The sequence below is a fragment of the Haliotis rubra genome, unplaced genomic scaffold (genome assembly GCF_003918875.1).
Source record: "Haliotis rubra isolate DU_JTF1 unplaced genomic scaffold, ASM391887v1 Scf255, whole genome shotgun sequence".
Lineage (NCBI taxonomy): Eukaryota > Metazoa > Mollusca > Gastropoda > Lepetellida > Haliotidae > Haliotis > Haliotis rubra.
The window spans coordinates 563408-586918 of NW_025766614.1; the positions used below are offsets into that span (position 1 = coordinate 563408).

The 23511-nt window shown below is 43.9% G+C and overlaps 1 protein-coding gene across 1 annotated transcript in view; it reads right to left on the bottom strand.

The window, feature by feature from the left end:
* LOC124279706 (multifunctional procollagen lysine hydroxylase and glycosyltransferase LH3-like) overlaps window positions 1-23511 on the bottom strand; it is a 31530-nt gene that overhangs the window by 3480 nt on the left and 4539 nt on the right. Inside the window, exons 2-19 of the mRNA XM_046715551.1 lie at window positions 22458-22546; window positions 22081-22217; window positions 21647-21761; window positions 20455-20506; window positions 14315-14427; window positions 14090-14153; window positions 13850-13947; window positions 13554-13655; window positions 9027-9158; window positions 8583-8704; window positions 8260-8361; window positions 7980-8105; window positions 6570-6705; window positions 5894-6007; window positions 5098-5166; window positions 4380-4484; window positions 3003-3149; window positions 1761-1889 (exon numbers count right to left, since the gene is read on the bottom strand). Of these exons, the coding sequence (XP_046571507.1) occupies window positions 1761-1889; window positions 3003-3149; window positions 4380-4484; window positions 5098-5166; window positions 5894-6007; window positions 6570-6705; window positions 7980-8105; window positions 8260-8361; window positions 8583-8704; window positions 9027-9158; window positions 13554-13655; window positions 13850-13947; window positions 14090-14153; window positions 14315-14427; window positions 20455-20506; window positions 21647-21761; window positions 22081-22217; window positions 22458-22546 (1952 nt within the window). The remainder of the gene's footprint in view (window positions 1-1760; window positions 1890-3002; window positions 3150-4379; window positions 4485-5097; window positions 5167-5893; window positions 6008-6569; window positions 6706-7979; window positions 8106-8259; window positions 8362-8582; window positions 8705-9026; window positions 9159-13553; window positions 13656-13849; window positions 13948-14089; window positions 14154-14314; window positions 14428-20454; window positions 20507-21646; window positions 21762-22080; window positions 22218-22457; window positions 22547-23511) is intronic.

The window sequence follows — 23511 nt, forward strand, 5'->3', positions numbered from 1 at the left end:
TGGGACTGAACTCACCCATCATGAACACTGGTGTCAGGATGGGACCAAACTCACCCATCATGAACACTGGTGTCAGGATGGGACCAAACTCACCCATCATGAACACTGGTGTCAGAATGGGACCAAACTCACCCATCATGAACACTGCATCAGGATGGGACCAAACTCACCCATCATGAACACTGGTGTCAGGATGGGACTGAACTCACCCATCATGAACACTGGTGTCAGGATGGGACTGAACTCACCCATCATGAACACTGGTGTCAGGATGGGACCAAACTCACCCATCATGAACACTGCATCAGGATGGGACTGAACTCACCCATCATGAACACTGGTGTCAGGATGGGACTGAACTCACCCATCATGAACACTGGTGTCAGGATGGGACCAAACTCACCCATCATGAACACTGGTGTCAGGATGGGACCAAACTCATCCAATCATAAACACTGCATCAGGATGGGACTAGACACTCCACCCATCATGAACACTGGTGTCAGGATGGGATTGAAACTCACCCATCATGAACACTGGTGTCAGGATGGGACCAAACTCACCGATCATGAACACTGCATCAGGATGGGACCAAACTCACCATCATGAATCACTGAACACTGCATCAGGATGGGGCCAAACTCACCCATCATGAACAGTGGTGTCAGGATGGGACCAAACTCACCCATCATGAACACTGCATCAGGATGGGACCAAACTCACCCATCATGAACACTGGTGTCAGGATGGGACCAAACTCACCCATCATGAACACTGCATCAGGATGGGACTAAACACATCCATCCATCATGAACACTGGTGTCAGGATGGGACCAAACTCACCCATCATGAACAGTGGTGTCAGGATGGGACCAAACTCACCCATCATGAACACTGGTGTCAGGATGGGACCAAACTCACCCATCATGAACACTGCATCAGGATGGGACTGAACTCACCCATCATGAACACTGGTGTCAGGATGGGACTGAACTCACCCATCATGAACACTGGTGTCAGGATGGGACTGAACTCACCCATCATGAACACTGCATCAGGATGGGACCAAACTCACCCATCATGAACACTGGTGTCAGGATGGGACTGAACTCACCCATCATGAACACTGGTGTCAGGATGGGACCAAACTCACCCATCATGAACACTGGTGTCAGGATGGGACCAAACTCACCCATCATGAACACTGCATCAGGATGGGACTAAACTCACCCATCATGAAAACTGGTGTCAGGATGGGATCAAACTCACATCATGAACACTGGTGTCAGGATGGGACAAACTCTCACCCATCATGAACACTGCATCAGGATGGGACTGAACTCACCCATCATGAACACTGGATCAGGATGGGACTGAACTCACCAATCATGAACACTGCATCAGGATGGGACCAAACTCACCTATCATGAATGCTGGTGTCAGGATGGGACCAAACACACCAATCATAAACACTGCATCAGGATGGGACTAGACACATCCATCCATCATGAACACTATCAGCGGAATGGGATTGAACTGATTGCTTATCCCTGATGTCCAAACAAAGAAGGAAGATGGGTAACATGTCTGGCATGTTGAATACTGATGTCACACTGGCACAAAGCAATATCAGTCAAACTACAATTCCTCCTTGCCAGTGGGGCAGGCCTTGCTTCATCTAAGGCTGGATGTATATAGCAGCATGGCAATACACTGGAAGACCTGACACAATGTATATCTACTACTAATGTGTACAGTACCTCGAAGTCCACCCCGGGACTGTTGAGGGCGAGGTTGACGGTGTAGGTGGAGGAATCATGGTGTGGACGCAGCAGAGGCTGCTCATCCGGTCTGTACCTCACGACGAAGTTCATGATAGCATGGGGAGGCTGAAAAACATAGAATGTACGGTAGGTTAAAAATATGTCCAGGAACACTTACATCACGGAACAACTCTCAACATTCATCACAGCTACGGCCAGGAACACTTACATCATGGAGCAACTCTCAACATTCATCACAGCTATGGCCAGGAACACTTACATCACTGGAGCAACTCTCAACATTCATCACAGCTATGGCCAGGAACACTTACATCATGGAGCAACTCTCAACATTGATCACAGCTATGGCCAGGAACACTTACATCATGGAGCAACTCTCAACATTCATCATAGCTATGGCCAGGAACATCACAGCTACTGGAGCAACTCTCAACATTGGGCCAGGAACACTTACATCATGGAGCAACTCTCAACATTCATCACAGCTATGGCCAGGAACACTTACATCATGGAGCAACTCTCAACATTGATCACAGCTATGGCCAGGAACACTTACATCATGGAGCAACTCTCAACATTCATCACAGCTATGGCCAGGAACACTTACATCATGGAGCAACTCTCAACATTCATCACAGCTATGGCCAGGAACACTTACATCATGGAGCAACTCTCAACATTCATCACAGCTATGGCCAGGAACACTTACATCATGGAGCAACTCTCAACATTCATCACAGCTATGGCCAGAACACTTACCATGGAACACTTACATCATGGAGCAACACTCTCAGCATTGATCACAGCTATGGCCAAGAACACTTACATCATGGAGCAACTCTCAACAACTCTATGGCCAGGAACATTGATCATGGAGCAACTCTCAACATTGCTACAGCCAGGAACACTTACATCATGGAACAACTCTCAACATTGATCACAGCTATGGCCAGGAACACTTACATCATGGAGCAACTCTCAACATTCATCACAGCTATGGCCAGGAACACTTACATCATGGAGCAACTCTAAGCATTGATGACAGCTATGGCCAGGAACACTTACATCAAGGAACAACTCTCAGCATTCATCACAGCTATGGCCAGAAACACTTACATCATGGAACAACTCTCAACATTCATCACAGCTATGGCCAGGAATACTTACATCATGGAACAACTCTCAACATTGATCACAGCTATGGCCAGGAATACTTACATCATGGAAGTAACCTTGAAAGACTTTCTCCTGCAGGGGGCGGACATATTTACGGAGGATATGGAGCCAGTGTCTCTCAAAACCCACTTGGTTCATATGTATATCTACAGTAGGGACATTCTCGTAGCCTGTTGCCAACCTTGGATCCTGCAACACAGAGCATCACCATGTACACTTCCAGTGCTGCAGTAGATGAGCATCATAAAGACTGCAAACTTGCCGCAAAAGAAATGAATTATATACATATATCCACACTCTCTATTAATGGTGTTCACGTTGGGTGTACTTTCATACGATTATATACATATATCCACACTCTCTATTAATGGTGTTCACGTTGGGTGTACTTTCATACGATTATATACATATACCCACACTCTCTATTAATGGTGTTCACGTTGGGTGTACTTTCATATGATTATATACATATATCCACACTCTCTATTAATGGTTGGGTTCACGCTCTCTATTAATGGGTTCACGTACTTTCATACGATTATATACATATATCCACACTCTCTATTAATGGTGTTCACGCTGGGTGTACTTTCATAACGATTATATACATATATCCACACTCTCTATTAATGGTGTTCACGCTGGGTGTACTTTCATACATATATCCACATTATATACATATATCCACACTCTCTATTAATGGTGTTCACTCTCTATTAATGGGTGTACTTTCATATTATATATTATATACATATATCCACACTCTCTATTAATGGTGTTCACGCGATTGGGTGTACTTTCATATGACATATACATATATCCACACTCTCTATTAATGGTGTTCACGCTTGGGTGTACTTTCATACGATTATATACATATATCCACACTCTCTATTAATGGTGTTCACGTTGGGTGTACTTTCATCATACGATTATATACATATATCCACACTCTCTATTAATGGTGTTCACATTGGGTGTACTTTCATACGATTATATACATATATCCACACTCTCTATTAATGGTGTTCACATTGGGTGTACTTTCATACGATTATATACATATATCCACACTCTCTATTAATGGTGTTCACGTTGGGTGTACTTTCATACGATTATATACATATATCCACACTCTCTATTAATGGTGTTCACGTTGGGTGTACTTTCATACGATTATATACATATATCCACACTCTCTATTAATGGTGTTCACGTTGGGTGTACTTTCATACGATTATATACATATATCCACACTCTCTATTAATGGTGTTCACGCTTGGGTGTACTTTCATACGATTATATACATATATCCACACTCTCTATTAATGGTGTTCACGTTGGGTGTACTTTCATACGATTATATACATATATCCACACTCTCTATTAATGGTGTTCACGTTAGGTGTACTTTCATACCTCATTTTTTCCACCTGACCACTGTCCAAAGTTTTCCATTGTATCTACAAAGTCTTTACAAAATTGCTCAGTGACGACGGGGAACCAAAATACATCAGGACATGGCTGAAAGGGAAACAGACAAAGACATTATAGGTAAATAAATCTTGTGGTTAACACACACCATTTTCTAATAACCAAAACTGTCTAAAAAACAAGTCTCCAATTTAAGCCAAGTCATGTCCACTAAGATTTGCACTTTACTTAGAAAGTAACATGTGTTACATTTGACTGACCACTTTCTAACAATCTATTGGTCATATCTTTTGGCAATGGTAGCCATGGCGATTTACACTTGTTGCAAAAAGTATTAGATTTACACTATCATTCTTATGGACACCTTGGGGGCCAAGTCTGTAGTGTGGCTGAATCAGTGTGCAGGTGTGCCTCACTCTGTGAGTGTGGATCAAATCCCTGTTGGGTCTTAAACCAAAAGTGTGCTAGAATTTGTACTTTACAAAGGAAGTGTAACTTTTGATATACTTGTTACATTGAACTCTTTGGCTCTCTATTCAAATTGACCATCTCCAAAGAGAAGTGTGTTTTTAGATGTTCACTGATGTGTTCAACTCTGTTTGTAAAGTCTGGACTGAAAAAGCAGTTGACACTGATGCAAGACCGCATGTGAGTAAATAAGCTGTAAAGGCGAAGGATCACATGGGCTGATGACGGCACCAACCTGCAATATGTCAGCATCCTCATTCAAAGACTTGGCATAGTCAGGGTGAATGTACCTTTCCTCCCATTCCTGGTAACACAAAGAAACTAAAGTCAGCATCCAACTCCGACATGGCATGCCATTAATCAAGGCACCCTGTGGGTGTCATGAAAATTAACATGATGGTGAATAAACTAGCAGGAAACAATGTAATAAATATCTAGCTTCTGCAACAAACTTCACTGTGTTGATAACTGCTACAGAATATAGTTTACTCACACTACACATGAATGTTAAACACATCCACATGTCCATCTGTCCTACTACCCGTGAAGATCCGCGTAACCCATGCTTGTTGTAAGAGGTGACTTACGGGATTGGGCGGTCAGGCTTGCTGACTTGGTTGACATGTATCATTGTATCCCAATTGCGTAGATCGATGTCTGTGCTGTTGATCCCTGGATTGTCTATATCGCTGGAATGCTGCTGAGTGCGGTGTCAAACAACAACCAACCAACCGACCAACCAACCACAAGTCCTACTGCAGGCTATCGTAGACTCAGCACAGGCATGTGCATCCAATATGCAGAAATGTCTATGTGGCCACAGAAAACAAATACATTGCATCCTGAGAGATGCACAGAAATCTACCCAAACATTCTACAAGAACTATCAAGGTCGTATTATTACTGTAGTTATGAAATCTTACTGTACAGTGCACTACACCATTTCAATACATTACAGGACCCTTCAACGCAATTATTCGGGTTCCCTTTGGCCTCAGTTTTGTAGGTCAAAACCCTGTTGTCATACTGACCGTGGGGTTGTTGAATATATCGAACATGTCATTGACATAATGGTCTGTCTCATAGTGGTCCACTTCTACCAGGTGTCCAAACTTCTGTCTGTTTGTCACATACAGGAAGCTGCCCTGAAACAGAAGAAATCAATGTATGTTACAATTCTTACCAATGCTTGTAAATTATATCAGCTGCTTCTGACAGATGGTGAGGCATTGGCGTCAACAAACATGCATCTCCATGCATCAATGTGTGGAACATTTGTTTACTTGCAACGTTACATATATGCCCCTCTCGGCGGTTATCACTGACAACTTTCATTTACAGTGATACCTGTAATACAAGATATAACACACCGATCTTGGGGGTCATTACTGACTACTTTCACCGTACCATCAGGAACAGAAATGTGAAATGAAACCCTCCTATGAGTGGAAACATGGGCTGACCACAAACTACTGCATGTCCTATCAAATATTTGACTGACTGACTGACTGAGTTTGGTTTTACGCCGCTTTTAGCAATATTCCAGCAACATCACGGCGGGTGACACCAGAAATGGGCTTCACACATTGTACCCATGTGGGGATTCGAACCCGGGTCTTCAGCGTGACAAGCCAACGCTTTAACCATTAGGCTACCCCACCGCCCCTGAAATATTTGATGAAAGGGACCAAGTATTACTGAGCTTACCTGATCTCGAACATGTTTAGTGAAGGACATATCTGGGTCGAGCTCGGAGTTGATTGAGTATGCATTCCTGAGACTGGGTAGTTTCTGTCCCTGCACCAGGTATGTGGAGCTGATGAATGGCACATTCCACAGGCCCCTGCGTGGAAAGGGACCTCATATAAATGGGTTTATTTCTCACCAGTAAACTAAGGAGGCAATGCTAACATCAAGGTCATGCATCATACTAAGGCCCTGCAACAGCCACCTTGAAGTCAGTGTTAAAGGCCTTGCATCATACTAAGGCCCTGCAACAAGCACCTTGAAGTCAGTGTTAAAGGCCTTGCATCATACTAAGGCCCTGCAAGAAGCACCTTGAAGTCAGTGTTAAAGGCCTTGCATCATACTAAGGCCCTGCAACAAGCAACTTGAAGTCAGTGTTAAAGGCCTTGCATCATACTAAGGCCCTGCAACAAGCACCTTAAAGTCAGTGTTAAAGGCCTTTCATCACACTAAGGCCCTGCAACAGCCACCTTGAAGTCAGTGTTAAAGGCCTTGCATCATACTAAGGCCCTGCAACAAGCACCTTGAAGTCAGTGTTAAAGGCCTTGCATCATACTAAGGCCCTGCAACAAGCACCTTGAAGTCAGTGTTAAAGGCCTTGCATCATACTAAGGCCCTGCAACAGCCACCTTGAAGTCAGTGTTAAAGGCCTTGCATCATACTAAGGCCCTGCAACACTTGCATCATACTAAGGCCCTGCAACAAGCACCTTAAAGTCAGTGTTAAAGGCCTTGCATCATACTAAGGCCCTGCAACAAGCACCTTGAAGTAAGTGTAAAGGCTTGCATCAGGCCCTGCAAGAAGCACCTTGAAGTCAGTGTTAAAGGCCTTGCATCATACTAAGGCCCTGCAACAAGCAACTTGAAGTCAGTGTTAAAGGCCTTGCATCATACTAAGGCCCTGCAACAAGCACCTTAAAGTCAGTGTTAAAGGCCTTTCATCACACTAAGGCCCTGCAACAGCCACCTTGAATTCAGTGTTAAAGGCCTTGCATCATACTAAGGCCCTGCAACAAGCAACTTGAAGTCAGTGTTAAAGGCCTTGCATCATACTAAGGCCCTGCAACAAGCACCTTGAAGTCAGTGTTAAAGGCCTTGCATCATACTAAGGCCCTGCAAGAAGCACCTTGAATTCAGTGTTAAAGGCCTTGCATCATACTAAGGCCCTGCAAGAAGCACCTTGAAGTCAGTATTAAAGGCCTTGCATCATACTAAGGCCCTGCAAGAAGCACCTTGAAGTCAGTGTTAAAGGCCTTGCATCATACTAAGGCCCTGCAACAAGCACCTTGAATTCAGTCTTAAAGGCCTTGCATCATACTAAGGCCCTGCAAGAAGCACCTTGAAGTCAGTGTTAAAGGACTTCAGTACTCACACTTTCTTTGTCTCCACTATGTCTGCATAGTCTTCAGATCTGGCATAGAATCCTTTTGGTCCCAAGGCACCCCAGAAGTTGGACCACAGCTTGCCCACCCTGGACACCAGTGGAGCTATCACAGACCTAGTGAAAACATTAAATACTTCATTATTAAACTATAAAAATTCCTGTTTCCACATAAAAGTGATATGACTTCATACTTTTCTTCTATATTGAGTCTGAAGAGTAGTATGGGCAGAAATACCTTTCAGAAAACAGATGTGAAGGTACAACTAACCTGTTTTGCTGAATAAGCAGTTTCAAAGCTTCTGGTTCCTCATATCGGGCATCAGAGTCAATGACCCACAGATAATTGCAGTTCTTCTTGATGCACTCCGCTCTGCAAAATGTATTATTGAACACATCAATTCACAATGTCAGCAATGAACACACGTGTCAGCTGTTCAGGTTGTTTTGTCGCTCTCTACATACAAAGATAGCAATGATCACAACCATTTGGAAGTGACCACGATCACCACATAGTGGATGCTCAGCAGCCTGTCCCAGTTTCAGATTCAGAAGCCTTCAATATAACAATCCAACAATTGTGAATCCACTCACATGGCCCAGTTCCTGCCCATGGCTTCACCAACTCCATCATAGGGGCCTATGGATGTTACAGACTGGTATTCATCCTGGTATTCATCGATGAACGCCTCCACTGTCTTTCTGTGAGTGTCTTCCTGTTACACAAGCGCCATAAGTTACAATGGTTACACATCCATCATACACAAGATATTGGGTATGCCTTTCAATTTATCAAGGTAATTTTCAGCCACTACAGAACAAAGTGGCCATGTTTATAAGTCCTGTTTCTTCTATTGGGGCAATATATGTTTTGTCTTTGTAGCCAAAATGGTCTCAAAGGGTACAGCTAAACGTTTATACAGCTTGAGCTTCATCTATAAAGGTGTGTCTCCAATAACAGGGTCAGCTTCATACAACCACATCATGCAAGGAGTTGTCTCCCTTTATTTACATACATAATTTGTCAGGAGTACTTACCAAGTTGTGAATATACAGGTCCATCCTGGACTTGGGGTAGTTCTGACTGGCTACAGCTTCCAAAAACTCCTCCAAGAATGGTGTTGATCTCTCAATGAAAAGGGCTACTAGCACTGTCGGGTAGTCCTCCTCCTGCAAGGGAGAACACAAGGCACATCACCACTGACACCATCTGGGGCGTCTTGATACAATCCAGTGTTAAGTATCACCACCCAACACAATCCAGTGTTACATATCACCACCCAACACAAACCAGTGTTAAACATCACCACCCAACACAATCCAGTGTTACATATCACCACCCAACACAAACCAGTGTTACACATCACCACCCAACACAATCCAGTGTTACACATCACCACCCAACACAATCCAGTGTTACACATCACCACCCAACACAATCCAGTGTTACATATCACCACCCAACACTATCCAGTGTTACATATCACCATCCAACACAAGGCAGTGTTACTTATCACTACCCAACACAATCCAGTGTTACATATCACCACCCAACACAAACCAGTGTTACACATCACCACCCAACACAATCCAGTGTTACACATCACCACCAAACACAATCCAGTGTTACACATCACCACTCAACACAATCCAGTGTTACATATCACCACCCAACACAATCCAGTGTTACATATCACCACCAAACACAATCCAGTGTTACACATCACCACTCAACACAATCCAGTGTTACATATCACCACCCAACACAATCCAGTGTTACATATCACCACCCAACACAATCCAGTGTTACATATCACCACCCAACACTATCCAGTGTTACATATCACCACCCAACACAATCCAGTGTTACATATCACCACCCAACACTATCCAGTGTTACTTATCACCATCCAACACAAGGCAGTGTTACTTATCACCACCCAACACAATCCAGTGTTACATATCACCACCCAACACAAGGCAGTGTTACATATCACCACCCAACACAAGGCAGTGTTACATATCACCACCCAACACTATCCAGTGTTACATATCACTACCCAACACAAGGCAGTGCTACTTATCACCACCCAACACAATCCAGTGTTACATATCACCACCCAAAACAAGGCTATTACTACTTATCACCACCCAACACAAACCAGTGTTACTTATCACCACCCAACACAATCCAGTGTTACATATCACCACCCAACACAATCAAGTGTTACATATCACCACCCAAAACAAGGCTATTACTACTTATCACCACCCAACACAAACCAGTGTTACTTATCACCACCCAACACAATCCAGTGTTACATATCACCACCCAAAACAAGGCTATTACTACTTACCACCACCCAACACAATCCAGTGTTACTTATCACCACCCAACACAATCCAGTGTTACATATCACAAGGCAGTGTTACATATCACCACCAAACACAAGGCAGTGTTACATATCACAAGGCAGTGTTACATATCACAACCCAAAACAAGGCTATTACTACTTATCACCACCCAACACAAACCAGTGTTACATATCACCACCCAACACAATCCAGTGTTACATATCACAAGGCAGTGTTACATATCACCACCCAACACAATCCAGTGTTACATATCACAAGGCAGTGTTACATATCACCACCAAACACAAGGCAGTGTTACATATCACCACCCAAAACAAGGCTATTACTACTTATCACCACCCAACACAAACCAGTGTTACATATCACCGCCCAACACAATCCAGTGTTACATATCACAAGGCAGTGTTACATATCACCACCAAACACGAGGCAGTGTTACATATCACCACCCAACACAAGGCAGTGTTACATATCACCACCCAAAACAAGGCAGTGCTACATATCACCACCCAACACAAACCAGTGTTACATATCACCACCCAACACAATCCAGTGTTACATATCACAAGGCAGTGTTACATATCACCACCCAACACAAGGCTGTGTTACTTATCACCACTCAACACAATCCAGTGTTACATATCACCACCCAACACAATCCAGTGTTACATATCACCACCCAACACAAGGCAGTGTTACATATCACCACCCAACACAAGGCTGTGTTACTTATCACCACCCAACACAATCCAGTGTTACATATCACCACCCAACACAAGGCAGTGTTACATATCACCACTTAACACAATCCAGTGTTACATATCACCAACACTATCGGTGTTACACCAATCACCACCCATCCAGTGTTACATATCACCACCCAACACTGTATCCAGTGTTACATATCACCACCCAACACAATCCAGTGTTACTTATCACCACACCCAACACTATCCGGTGTTACATATCACCACCCAACACAAGGGCAGTGTTATCACATCACCACCAACACAATCCAGGTGTTACATATCACCACCCAACACTATCCAGTGTTACATATCACCACCTAACACAATCCAGTATCACCACCCAACACAATCCAGTGTTACATATCACCACCCAACACTATCCAGTGTTACATATCACCACCCAACACAATCCAGTGTTACACATCACCACCCAACACAATCCAGTGTTACATATCACCACCCAACACAATCCAGTGTTACATATCACCACCCAACACAATCCAGTGTTACATATCACCACCCAACACAATCCAGTGTTACATATCACCACCCAACACAATCACCACCCAACAGTTACTTATCACCACCCAACACAATCCAGTGTTATATCACCACCCAACACAATCCAGTGTTACATATCACCAACCAATCCAGTGTTAAGTATATCACTACCCAACACAAATCCAGTGTTACATATCACCACCCAACACAAGGCAGTGTTACTTATCACCACCCAACACAATCCAGTGTTACATATCACCACCCAACACAATCCAGTGTTACTTATCACCACCCAACACAATCCAGTGTTACGTATCACCACCCAACACAATCCAGTGTTACATATCACCTGCCAACACAATCCAGTGTTACATATCACCACCCAACACAATCCAGTGTTACTTATCACCACCAAACACAATCCAGTGTTACGTATCACCACCCAACACAATCCAGTGTTACATATCACCACCCAACACAATCCAGTGTTACATATCACCACCCAACACAAGGCAGTGTTACATATCACCACCCAACACAATCCAGTGTTACATATCACCACCACCAATCACCACACAATCCAGTGTTACATATCACCACCCAACACAATCCAGTGTTACATATCACCACCCAACACAATCCAGTGTTACATATCACCACCCAACACAATCCAGTGTTACTTATCACTACCCAACACAAGGCAGTGTTACATATCACCACCCAACACAATCCAGTGTTACATATCACCAGCCAACTCAATCCAGTGTTACTTATCACTACCCAACACAATCCAGTGTTACTTATCACCGCCCAACACAAACCAGTGTTACATATCACCACCCAACTCAATCCAGTGTTACATATCACCAGCCAACTCAATCCAGTGTTACTTATCACTACCCAACACAATCCAGTGTTACTTATCACCACCCAACACAAACCAGTGTTACATATCACCACCCAACACAATCCAGTGTTACACATCACCACCCAACACAATCCAGTGTTACACATCACCACCCAACACAATCCAGTGTTACACATCACCAGCCAACTCAATCCAGTGTTACACATCACCACCCAACACAATCCAGTGTTACACATCACCAGCCAACTCAATCCAGTGTTACACATCACCACCCAACACAATCCAGTGTTACACATCACCACCCAACACAATCCAGTGTTACATATCACCACCCAACACAATCCAGTGTTACACATCACCACCCAACACAATCCAGTGTTACACATCACCACCCAACACAATCCAGTGTTACACATCACCAGCCAACTCAATCCAGTGCTACTTATCACTACCCAACACAATCCAGTGCTACTTATCACTACCCAACACAAACCAGTGTTACATCTCACCAGCCAACTCAATCCAGTGCTACTTATCACCACCCAACACAAACCAGTGTTACTTATCACCAGCCAACTCAATCCAGTGTTACTTATCACTACCCAACACAATCCAGTGTTACTTATCACCACCCAACACAATCCAGTGTTACATAATACCACCCAACACAATCCAGTGTTACATATCACTACCCAACACAATCCAGTGTTACTTATCACCGCCCAACACAAACCAGTGTTACATATCACCACCCAACACAATCCAGTGTTACATATCACCAGCCAACTCAATCCAGTGTTACTTATCACTACCCAACACAATCCAGTGTTACTTATCACCGCCCAACACAAACCAGTGTTACATATCACCACCCAACACAATCCAGTGTTACATATCACCACCCAACACAATCCAGTGTTACATATCACTACTCAACACAAGGCAGTGCTACATATCACCATTCAACACAATCAAGTATTACATAATACCACCCAACACAATCCAGTGTTACATATCATCACCAAACACAAGGCTATCCCTCCAGATCTTTGGCATAAAAATACCACTGACCTTGAGCCCTTCTAGACTGATGGTATCTTCCTCACAACTCTGACATCCATGTTGGATTGTCCAGCCATCAGCAAGATAGTTTGCAATGCGGTTGAACTCAGCCTGCAAGTAAACAGTGTTAAAACAAATGTTCCCATAGTCAAAGTACACTACAAATAACAGATTGTGAGATTTCAGTAATAACACAACAATGAACACATTTCTGACTGCTGAGAGTACTGTAACTATGTAACTATGAACAAATCAGCTCCTGTTTAGCATTTAATGAATGGTGGTCTTCTGTAGTGTAGTTCTACCTTAATTGGTCCATTCCCATGTACAACCGTAGGGGAGGTGCCTGACTTGAGGTTGTAGAGGTAGCTGCGGCTCCCCAGTGACTTGATTACAACTTCACCTGCACACCAACACAGTAATTTGCAACTTTTCTTTCTTGTTAACAGCAACATAGTCCATACAAAGTAATATTCAGGTAAAAAATCCAGCACGCTATGTTTTATACTGATTTAAATGTGATTAAAAAATATGGCTATACTCACCAAGAGCACCATTAAGATTCTGGAAGATTTCTGACCTGGTGTCGAGTTTAATTCTCCATTTGTCCTGAAATAAGACAACTGATAATCAGCATGAGAAGTCCTGAAGGGTTCACATCAACACTTTCAGTTAACAAGACGAGTAAGTGTATCCAGGGCATTATTCAGACAGGAACATTACATCCTTGTTGTGATAAAACAGCACATTCAGCAAAGAGCAGCACTGACCCTCAAGTTCTCGTCCAGGAAGATCTTGGTGTAGTAGAGTTGGTCATCATCTCGGTTGCTCACAGACTCATGTGTTATCATCTCATACACATCCTTGGCATAGCCCATGAAACCTGGAGATGATATCATCATGTTAAAGTCTAGCATCGCATACACATCACTGGCATAGCCAATGAAACCTGGTGACGATATCATCATGTTAAAGTCTAGCATCGCATACACATCACTGGCATAGCCAATGAAACCTGGAGACGATATCATCATGTTAAAGTCTAGCATCGCATACACATCACTGGCATGCCCCCATGAAACCTGGAGATGATATCATCATGTTAAAGTCTAGCATTGCATACACATCACTGGCATGCCCCCATAAAACCTGGAGACGATTCATCATGTTACAGTGTAGCATCGCATACACATCACTGGCATGCCCCCATAAAACCTGGAGATGATATCATCATGTTAAAGTCTAGCATCGCATACACATCACTGGCATGCCCCCATGAAACCTGGAGATGATATCATCATGTTAAAGTCTAGCATCGCATACACATCACTGGCATGCCCCCATAAAACCTGGAGACGATTCATCATGTTACAGTCTAGCATCGCATACTCATCTCTGGCATGCCCCCATAAAACCTGGAGACGATATCATCATGTTACAGTCTAGCATTGCATACACATCACTGGCATGCCCCCATAAAACCTGGAGATGATATCATCATGTTACAGTCTAGCATCGCATACACATCACTGGCATGCCCCCATAAAACCTGGAGATGATATCATCATGTTACAGTCTAGCATCGCATACACATCACTGGCATGCCCCATGAAACCTGGAGACGATATCATCATGTTACAGTCTAGCATCGCATACACATCACTGGCATGCCCCCATGAAACCTGGAGACGATATCATCATGTTACAGTCTAGCATCGCATACTCATCACTGGCATGCCCCCATGAAACCTGGAGATGATATCATCATGTTACAGTCTAGCATCGCATACTCATCTCTGGCATGCCCCCATGAAACCTGGAGATGATATCATCATGTTACAGTCTAGCATCGCATACTCATCACTGGCATGCCCCCATGAAACCTGGAGATGATATCATCATGTTAAAGTCTAGCATCGCGCATACTCATCTCTGGCATGCCCCCATGAAACCTGGAGACGATATCATCATGTTAAAGTCTAGCATTGCATACACATCACTGGCATGCCCCATGAAACCTGGAGATGATATCATCATGTTAAAGTCTAGCATTGCATACTCATCTCTGGCATGCCCCCATGAAACCTGGAGATGATATCATCATGTTACAGTCTAGCATCGCATACTCATCTCTGGCATGCCCCAATAAAACCTGGAGACGATATCATCATGTTACAGTCTAGCATCGCGCATACTCATCTCTGGCATGCCCCCATAAAACCTGGAGACGATATCATCATGTTACAGTCTAGCATTGCATACACATCACTGGCATGCCCCCATAAAACCTGGAGATGATATCATCATGTTACAGTCTAGCATCGCATACTCATCTCTGGCATGCCCCCATAAAACCTGGAGAGACGATATCATCATGTTACAGTCTAGCATGTCATGCACATCACTGGCATGCCCCCATATGAAACCTGGAGACGATATCATCATGTTACAGTCTAGCATCGCATACACATCACTGGCATGCCCCCATGAAACCTGGAGACGATATCATCATGTTACAGTCTAGCATCGCATACTCATCTCTGGCATGCCCCCATAAAACCTGGAGACGATATCATCATGTTACAGTCTAGCATCGCATACACATCACTGGCATGCCCCCATGAAACCTGGAGACGATATCATCATGTTACAGTCTAGCATCTCATACACATCTCTGGCATGCCCCCATAAAACCTGGAGACGATATCATCATGTTAAAGTCTAGCATCGCATACACATCACTGGCATGCCCCCATGAAACCTGGAGATGATATCATCATGTTACAGTCTAGCATGTCATACACATCACTGGCATGCCCCCATGAAACCTGGAGACGATATCATCATGTTACAGTCTAGCATCGCATACACATCACTGGCATGCCCCCATGAAACCTGGAGATGATATCATCATGTTACAGTCTAGCATGTCATGCACATCACTGGCATGCCCCCATAAAACCTGGAGACGATATCATCATGTTACAGTCTAGCATCGCGATACACATCACTGGCATGCCCCCATGAAACCTGGAGACGATATCATCATGTTACAGTCTAGCATGTCATACACATCACTGGCATGCCCCCATAAAACCTGGAGACGATATCATCATGTTACAGTCTAGCATGTCATACACATCACTGGCATGCCCCCATGAAACCTGGAGACGATATCATCATGTTACAGTCTAGCATGTCATGCACATCACTGGCATGCCCCCATGAAACCTGGAGACGATATCATCATGTTACAGTCTAGCATGTCATGCACATCACTGGCATGCCCCCATGAAACCTGGAGACGATATCATCATGTTACAGTCTAGCATGTCATGCACATCACTGGCATGCCCCCATGAAACCTGGAGACGATATCATCATGTTACAGTCTAGCATGTCATGCACATCTCTGGCATGCCCCCATGAAACCTGGAGACGATATCATCATGTTACAGTCTAGCATCGCGATACACATCACTGGCATGCCCCATGAAACCTGGAGACGATATCATCATGTTACAGTCTAGCATGTCATGCACATCACTGGCATGCCCCATGAAACCTGGAGACGATATCATCATGTTACAGTCTAGCATGTCATACACATCACTGGCATGCCCCCATGAAACCTGGAGACGATATCATCATGTTACAGTCTAGCATGTCATACACATCTCTGGCATGCCCCCATGAAACCCTAGGAGACGATATCATCATGTTACAGTCTAGCATGTCATACACATCACTGGCATGCCCCCATGAAACCTGGAGACGATATCATCATGTTACAGTCTAGCATGTCATGCACATCACTGGCATGCCCCTCATGAAACCTGGAGACGATATCATCATGTTACAGTCTAGCATGTCATACACATCTCTGGCATGCCCCATGAAACCTGGAGACGATATCATCATGTTACAGTCTAGCATGTCATGCACATCTCTGGCATGCCCCCATGAAACCTGGAGACGATATCATCATGTTAAAGTCTAGCATGTCATACACATCTCTGGCATGCCCCATGAAACCTGGAGACGATATCATCATGTTACAGTCTAGCATGTCATACACATCACTGGCATGCCCCCATGAAACCTGGAGATGATATCATCATGTTACAGTCTAGCATGTCATGCACATCACTGGCATGCCCCCATGGAAACCTGGAGACGATATCATCATGTTACAGTCTAGCATGTCATGCACATCTCTGGCATGCCCCATGAAACCTGGAGACGATATCATCATGTTACAGTCTAGCATGTCATGCACATCACTGGCATGCCCCCATGAAACCTGGAGACGATATCATCATGTTACAGTCTAGCATGTCATGCACATCACTGGCATGCCCCCATAAAACCTAGAGACGATATCATCATGTTACAGTCTAGCATCGCATGGCATGCCCCATCACTGGCATGCCCCATTACAGTCTAGCAACCTGGAGACGATATCATCATGTTACAGTCTAGCATGTCATACACATCACTGGCATGCCCCCATGAAACCTGGAGACGATATCATCATGTTACAGTCTAGCATGTCATGCACATCACTGGCATGCCCCTATGAAACCTAGAGACGATATCATCATGTTACAGTCTAGCATGTCATGCACATCTCTGGCATGCCCCATAAAACCTGGAGACGATATCATCATGTTACAGTCTAGCATGTCATGCACATCTCTGGCATGCCCCCATGAAACCTGGAGACGATATCATCATGTTAAAGTCTAGCATGTCATGCACATCACTGGCATGCCCCATGAAACCTGGAGACGATATCATCATGTTACAGTCTGGCATGTCATGCACATCTCTGGCATGCCCCCATGAAACCTGGAGCGATATCATCATGTTAAAGTCTAGCATGTCATGCACATCTCTGGCATGCCCCCTGAAACCTGGAGACGATATCATCATGTTAAAGTCTAGCATGTCATACACATCTCTGGCATGCCCCATGAAACCTGGAGATGATATCATCATGTTACAGTCTAGCATGTCATGCACATCTCTGGCATGCCCCCATGAAACCTGGAGACGATATCATCATGTTACAGTCTAGCATGTCATGCACATCTCTGGCATGCCCCATGAAACCTGGAGATGATATCATCATGTTACAGTCTAGCATGTCATGCACATCACTGGCATGCCCCATGAAACCTGGAGACGATATCATCATGTTACAGTCTAGCATGTCATGCACATCTCTGGCATGCCCCCATGAAACCTGGAGGCGATATCATCATGTTACAGTCTAGCATGTCATGCACATCTCTGGCATGCCCCCATGAAACCTGGAGACGATATCATCATGTTACAGTCTAGCATGTCATGCACATCTCTGGCATGCCCCCCATGAAACCTGGAGATGATATCATCATGTTACAGTCTAGCATGTCATGCACATCACTGGCATGCCCCATGAAACCTGGAGACGATATCATCATGTTACAGTCTAGCATGTCATGCACATCTCTGGCATGCCCCTATGAAACCTGGAGACGATATCATCATGTTACAGTCTAGCATGTCATGCACATCTCTGGCATGCCCCATGAAACCTGGAGACGATATCATCATGTTACAGTCTAGCATGTCATGCACATCTCTGGCATGCCCCATGAAACCTGGAGATGATATCATCATGTTACAGTCTAGCATGTCATGCACATCTCTGGCATGCCCCCATGAAACCTGGAGACGATATCATCATGTTACAGTCTAGCATGTCATGCACATCTCTGGCATGCCCCCATGAAACCTGGAGACGATATCATCATGTTACAGTCTAGCATGTCATGCACATCACTGGCATGCCCCCATGAAACCTGGAGACGATATCATCATGTTACAGTCTAGCATGTCATGCACATCACTGGCATGCCCCCATGAAACCTGGAGACGATATCATCATGTTACAGTCTAGCATGTCATGCACATCTCTGGCATGCCCCATGAAACCTGGAGATGATATCATCATGTTACAGTCTAGCATGTCATGCACATCTCTGGCATGCCCCATGAAACCTGGAGACGATATCATCATGTTACAGTCTAGCATGTCATGCACATCACTGGCATGCCCCATGAAACCTGGAGACGATATCATCATGTTACAGTCTAGCATGTCATGCACATCTCTGGCATGCCCCATGAAACCTGGAGGCGATATCATCATGTTACAGTCTAGCATGTCATGCGCATCTCTGGCATGCCCCATGAAACCTGGAGATGATATCATCATGTTACAGTCTAGCATGTCATGCACATCACTGGCATGCCCCCATGAAACCTGGAGACGATATCATCATGTTACAGTCTAGCATGTCATGCACATCACTGGCATGCCCCCATGAAACCTGGAGCGATATCATCATGTTACAGTCTAGCATGTCATGCACATCACTGGCATGCCCCCATGAAACCTGGAGACGATATCATCATGTTACAGTCTAGCATGTCATGCACATCACTGGCATGCCCCCATGAAACCTGGAGATGATATCATCATGTTACAGTCTAGCATGTCATGCACATCACTGGCATGCCCCCATGAAACCTGGAGATGATATCATCATGTTACAGTCTAGCATGTCATGCACTGCCAAATGCCTTTACACCTCATGAACATGAACATTACATCATCCTTGACAAACCTAATACGAGTGTAACACAAAAAACATATGCTTGTAAACCTTATGGCATCACTTCAAAAACGCTCTATAAGGAACTGTGCTTAAAACATGTCCAAGTCCTGCTTGTTACAATATACATGACGACAACTCGGTATGCCCCTCGACACCTGGGAAATGTCACTGTTAACATGAAACAACTAGACTCCACTCTGTTGACAGCCAGTAACAGAAAACCTCCTTAAATCGAACCTTACCTCCTGAGTTCAAAAACCTCTTTTCATTTATAGTCACAGATGGATACTGGTCCTGAAAAACATAACAATGCATGTATAAGACAAAGGACACCAATAACACATGGGGAGACAATACAGTACACATTTGTTCTCCACTGATATCAGAACACTGGATAATGAACATGAAACAGTAAAACAAATTGTCTTGTAGCTGCCACTGAACACACCTTACGTCAGACCCCCTTCACATCAACCCATGAAGATCTGGATTAGAACTGATCTTCAGCAACCCATGAAAGTATCGGGTGGCCAGACCATCTTACTTAAGCATTGAATGTTATCGTATCCCAATTGTGTAGATCAATGCTTATGATGTTGTTAATCATTGAACTGTCTGTTAGATCAGTGTTTAACAACAAATAAAAAGTATACAACACGCCCTATGTCAACTCCACAGAACACACAGACAGTGCATGAACGGATCCAGAAAGGGTGTGTGTGTGTGTGTGTGTGTGTGTGTGTGTGTGTGTGTGCATGCGTGCAGGGGTGCCCCCTTTTGTCCTGAAAGTTTATTAAATAATTGAAACTCTCATGGAAATGGGTGGAAATGGGTGGAAATGAACTGTGCATACCCAGCTCCCCACTTCTCAAAAAGCTGTATCTGCCCCTGTCGTGTAACACGTGGGTATACTTTAGTCACCCCTCCCTTCTACCAACCTGCACTCCTTACATCAACTCCACAGAACACAGACAGTGTAACACGTGGGTATACTTTAGTCACCCCTCCCTTCTACCAACCTGCACTCCTTACATCAACTCCACAGAACACAGACAGTGTAACACGTGGGTATACTTTAGTCACCCCTCCCTTCTACCAACCTGCACTCCTTACATCAACTCCACAGAACACAGACAGCGTAACACGTGGGTATACTTTAGTCACCCCTCCCTTCTACCAACCTGCACTCCTTACATCTACTCCACAGAACACAGACAGCGTAACATTGGGGGTTTAGTCACCCCTCCCTTCTCACCCTCCCTTCTACCACACCTGCACTCCTTACATCAACTCCACAGAACACAGACAGCGTAACACGTGGGTATACTTTAGTCACCCCTCCCTTCTACCAACCTGCACTCCTTACATCTACTCCACAGAACACAGACAGCGTAACACGTGGGTATACTTTAGTCACCCCTCCCTTCTACCAACCTGCAGGCTCCGGTCAGGCCAGCAGAATCCCTCGGCTGAAAACACTACTCTGGCATCAAACTTCTTAAACCTCTCAATGATGGTGTCTGGGTCGTTGTTGAAGATGACATCGTAGCTGCAGTAGGAATACATTAATTTTGAAGCATACAAATTTTCATTGTAGTCCAAAAACATCCCAATAAGGCTACCAATGGTTTTAGACATTCCTGGATTGTTTCAAATGTATGAAGCATCTAGATAATAAGTTTAAGTCCCGTTTAAATGTTATTTCAAAATCCTGCTGCATATTTTAATATGTCTAAACGCTCATATCAACATACAGACTGATATGTGAATAACTGTCTTCAATTGATGAAATATTTTGAATAATGGACATTGCTATTGGAATTGGTGTAGGAATGCTTGGCGGGTGTATTAAACTATGGGAAACCCACCTGTCTACAAACATCAGCAGCAGGTCATCTCGGTCCTGGTACTTCTTCAGGCCTTCAGCCAGAAGGTTGATCTTGTGTCCCCCACCTGCATAGTTAGCAACATCACCACCATCCCACTCCTCCCCCATACCAAGCACCTGCAACATTGGACACCATCACTCACTGATTTCCAGACAAAGCCACAACTATGTGATATCCACAAGCATCACAAACACACATTATCTCCATAAACATGTAACAATTGTGTCCTCGGTTCATTATCTATAAACAGAAATTGCTGAAACACCATACACAGACCCTAAAGACCCCTGTCTTCATTCAGCTGATCCAGATTGTCAGTGGGACTTATTGCTGCTCATTTCAAGGAGATGTCTCACCTTCAACTCGAACCCATACTTCTTCACAGATCTCAGGAAGCGCTTGAAGCCATCAGTCTCATCTGTTGCAACTGTCACAACCATCAGATCTAGAACAGACATATTGCTCACTGTGTGATACATACTGACTTTTCACACTGTCACACGGTCAACTGCAGGCTGGTGGATTCAGCCAGAGTAACCTACGTGTCTTCATTCATCAGATTTACACATACCTGAAGCAATATGCACTGACTGCTATTAAATGTAGACAAACAACTAGTCTCTGGAATGAACATATTTTACAGGAGATTTACAGGACGCGAATTCCTGCGTCCTATATGCATAAAAATTGACAATGGATGCAACAAAATATATCAGCGTGTCCACAGAGACTCATTAAAAGTCCAAATACTTTTTGCAAAAATTCCAATCAATTAACAATACGTTATCACTGAGTTTGCTACTAGCTGGGTTATGGATTTTTTTAACAATGTGATGACCATGATACACAATACAATAACAGTATTAATGATAATATTTAAGTGTCTGGAACCCCCATTTTGTTGTCCAGGACCCCTGAAAATTAAGAGTATGAGTCCCAGGGACCCTCAACTACAGGACTCCATGTAAATCCCTGTTTACAGGGGGAAAAAAGCTTATAGTTAAAAAATAAAATATAATGAAAAGGAGCCCTGAGACTTTGTTCATTTTCAGCTATGGAAATCTAGACTTGCCACATTTTCTAGACTTGTGTGGGCTTTCTTGGATATATTTGCTTCAGGGTCTGTATGACAGATTAAGATTAGATGGAAAATTATACATTGTAAAACACTATACATATGCTGTGCAGGAAACAGCTGAAACTCTCTTCCTATTTCAATCATAACTTCTGAAGTCAGCCACAATTCCTCTGTGATCAGAGATCACAAAACCAGCAGATCCTGCTAATACATATATGAAACAGGCAGTTAACCTGAGCAGCATCGTGTAACATGAAACATGTTGCATGATGAATACGCAGCAAAGATCATGTTTTTGTTCTAAATTTCCAGTAAAGTATGTTGTGCAGCAA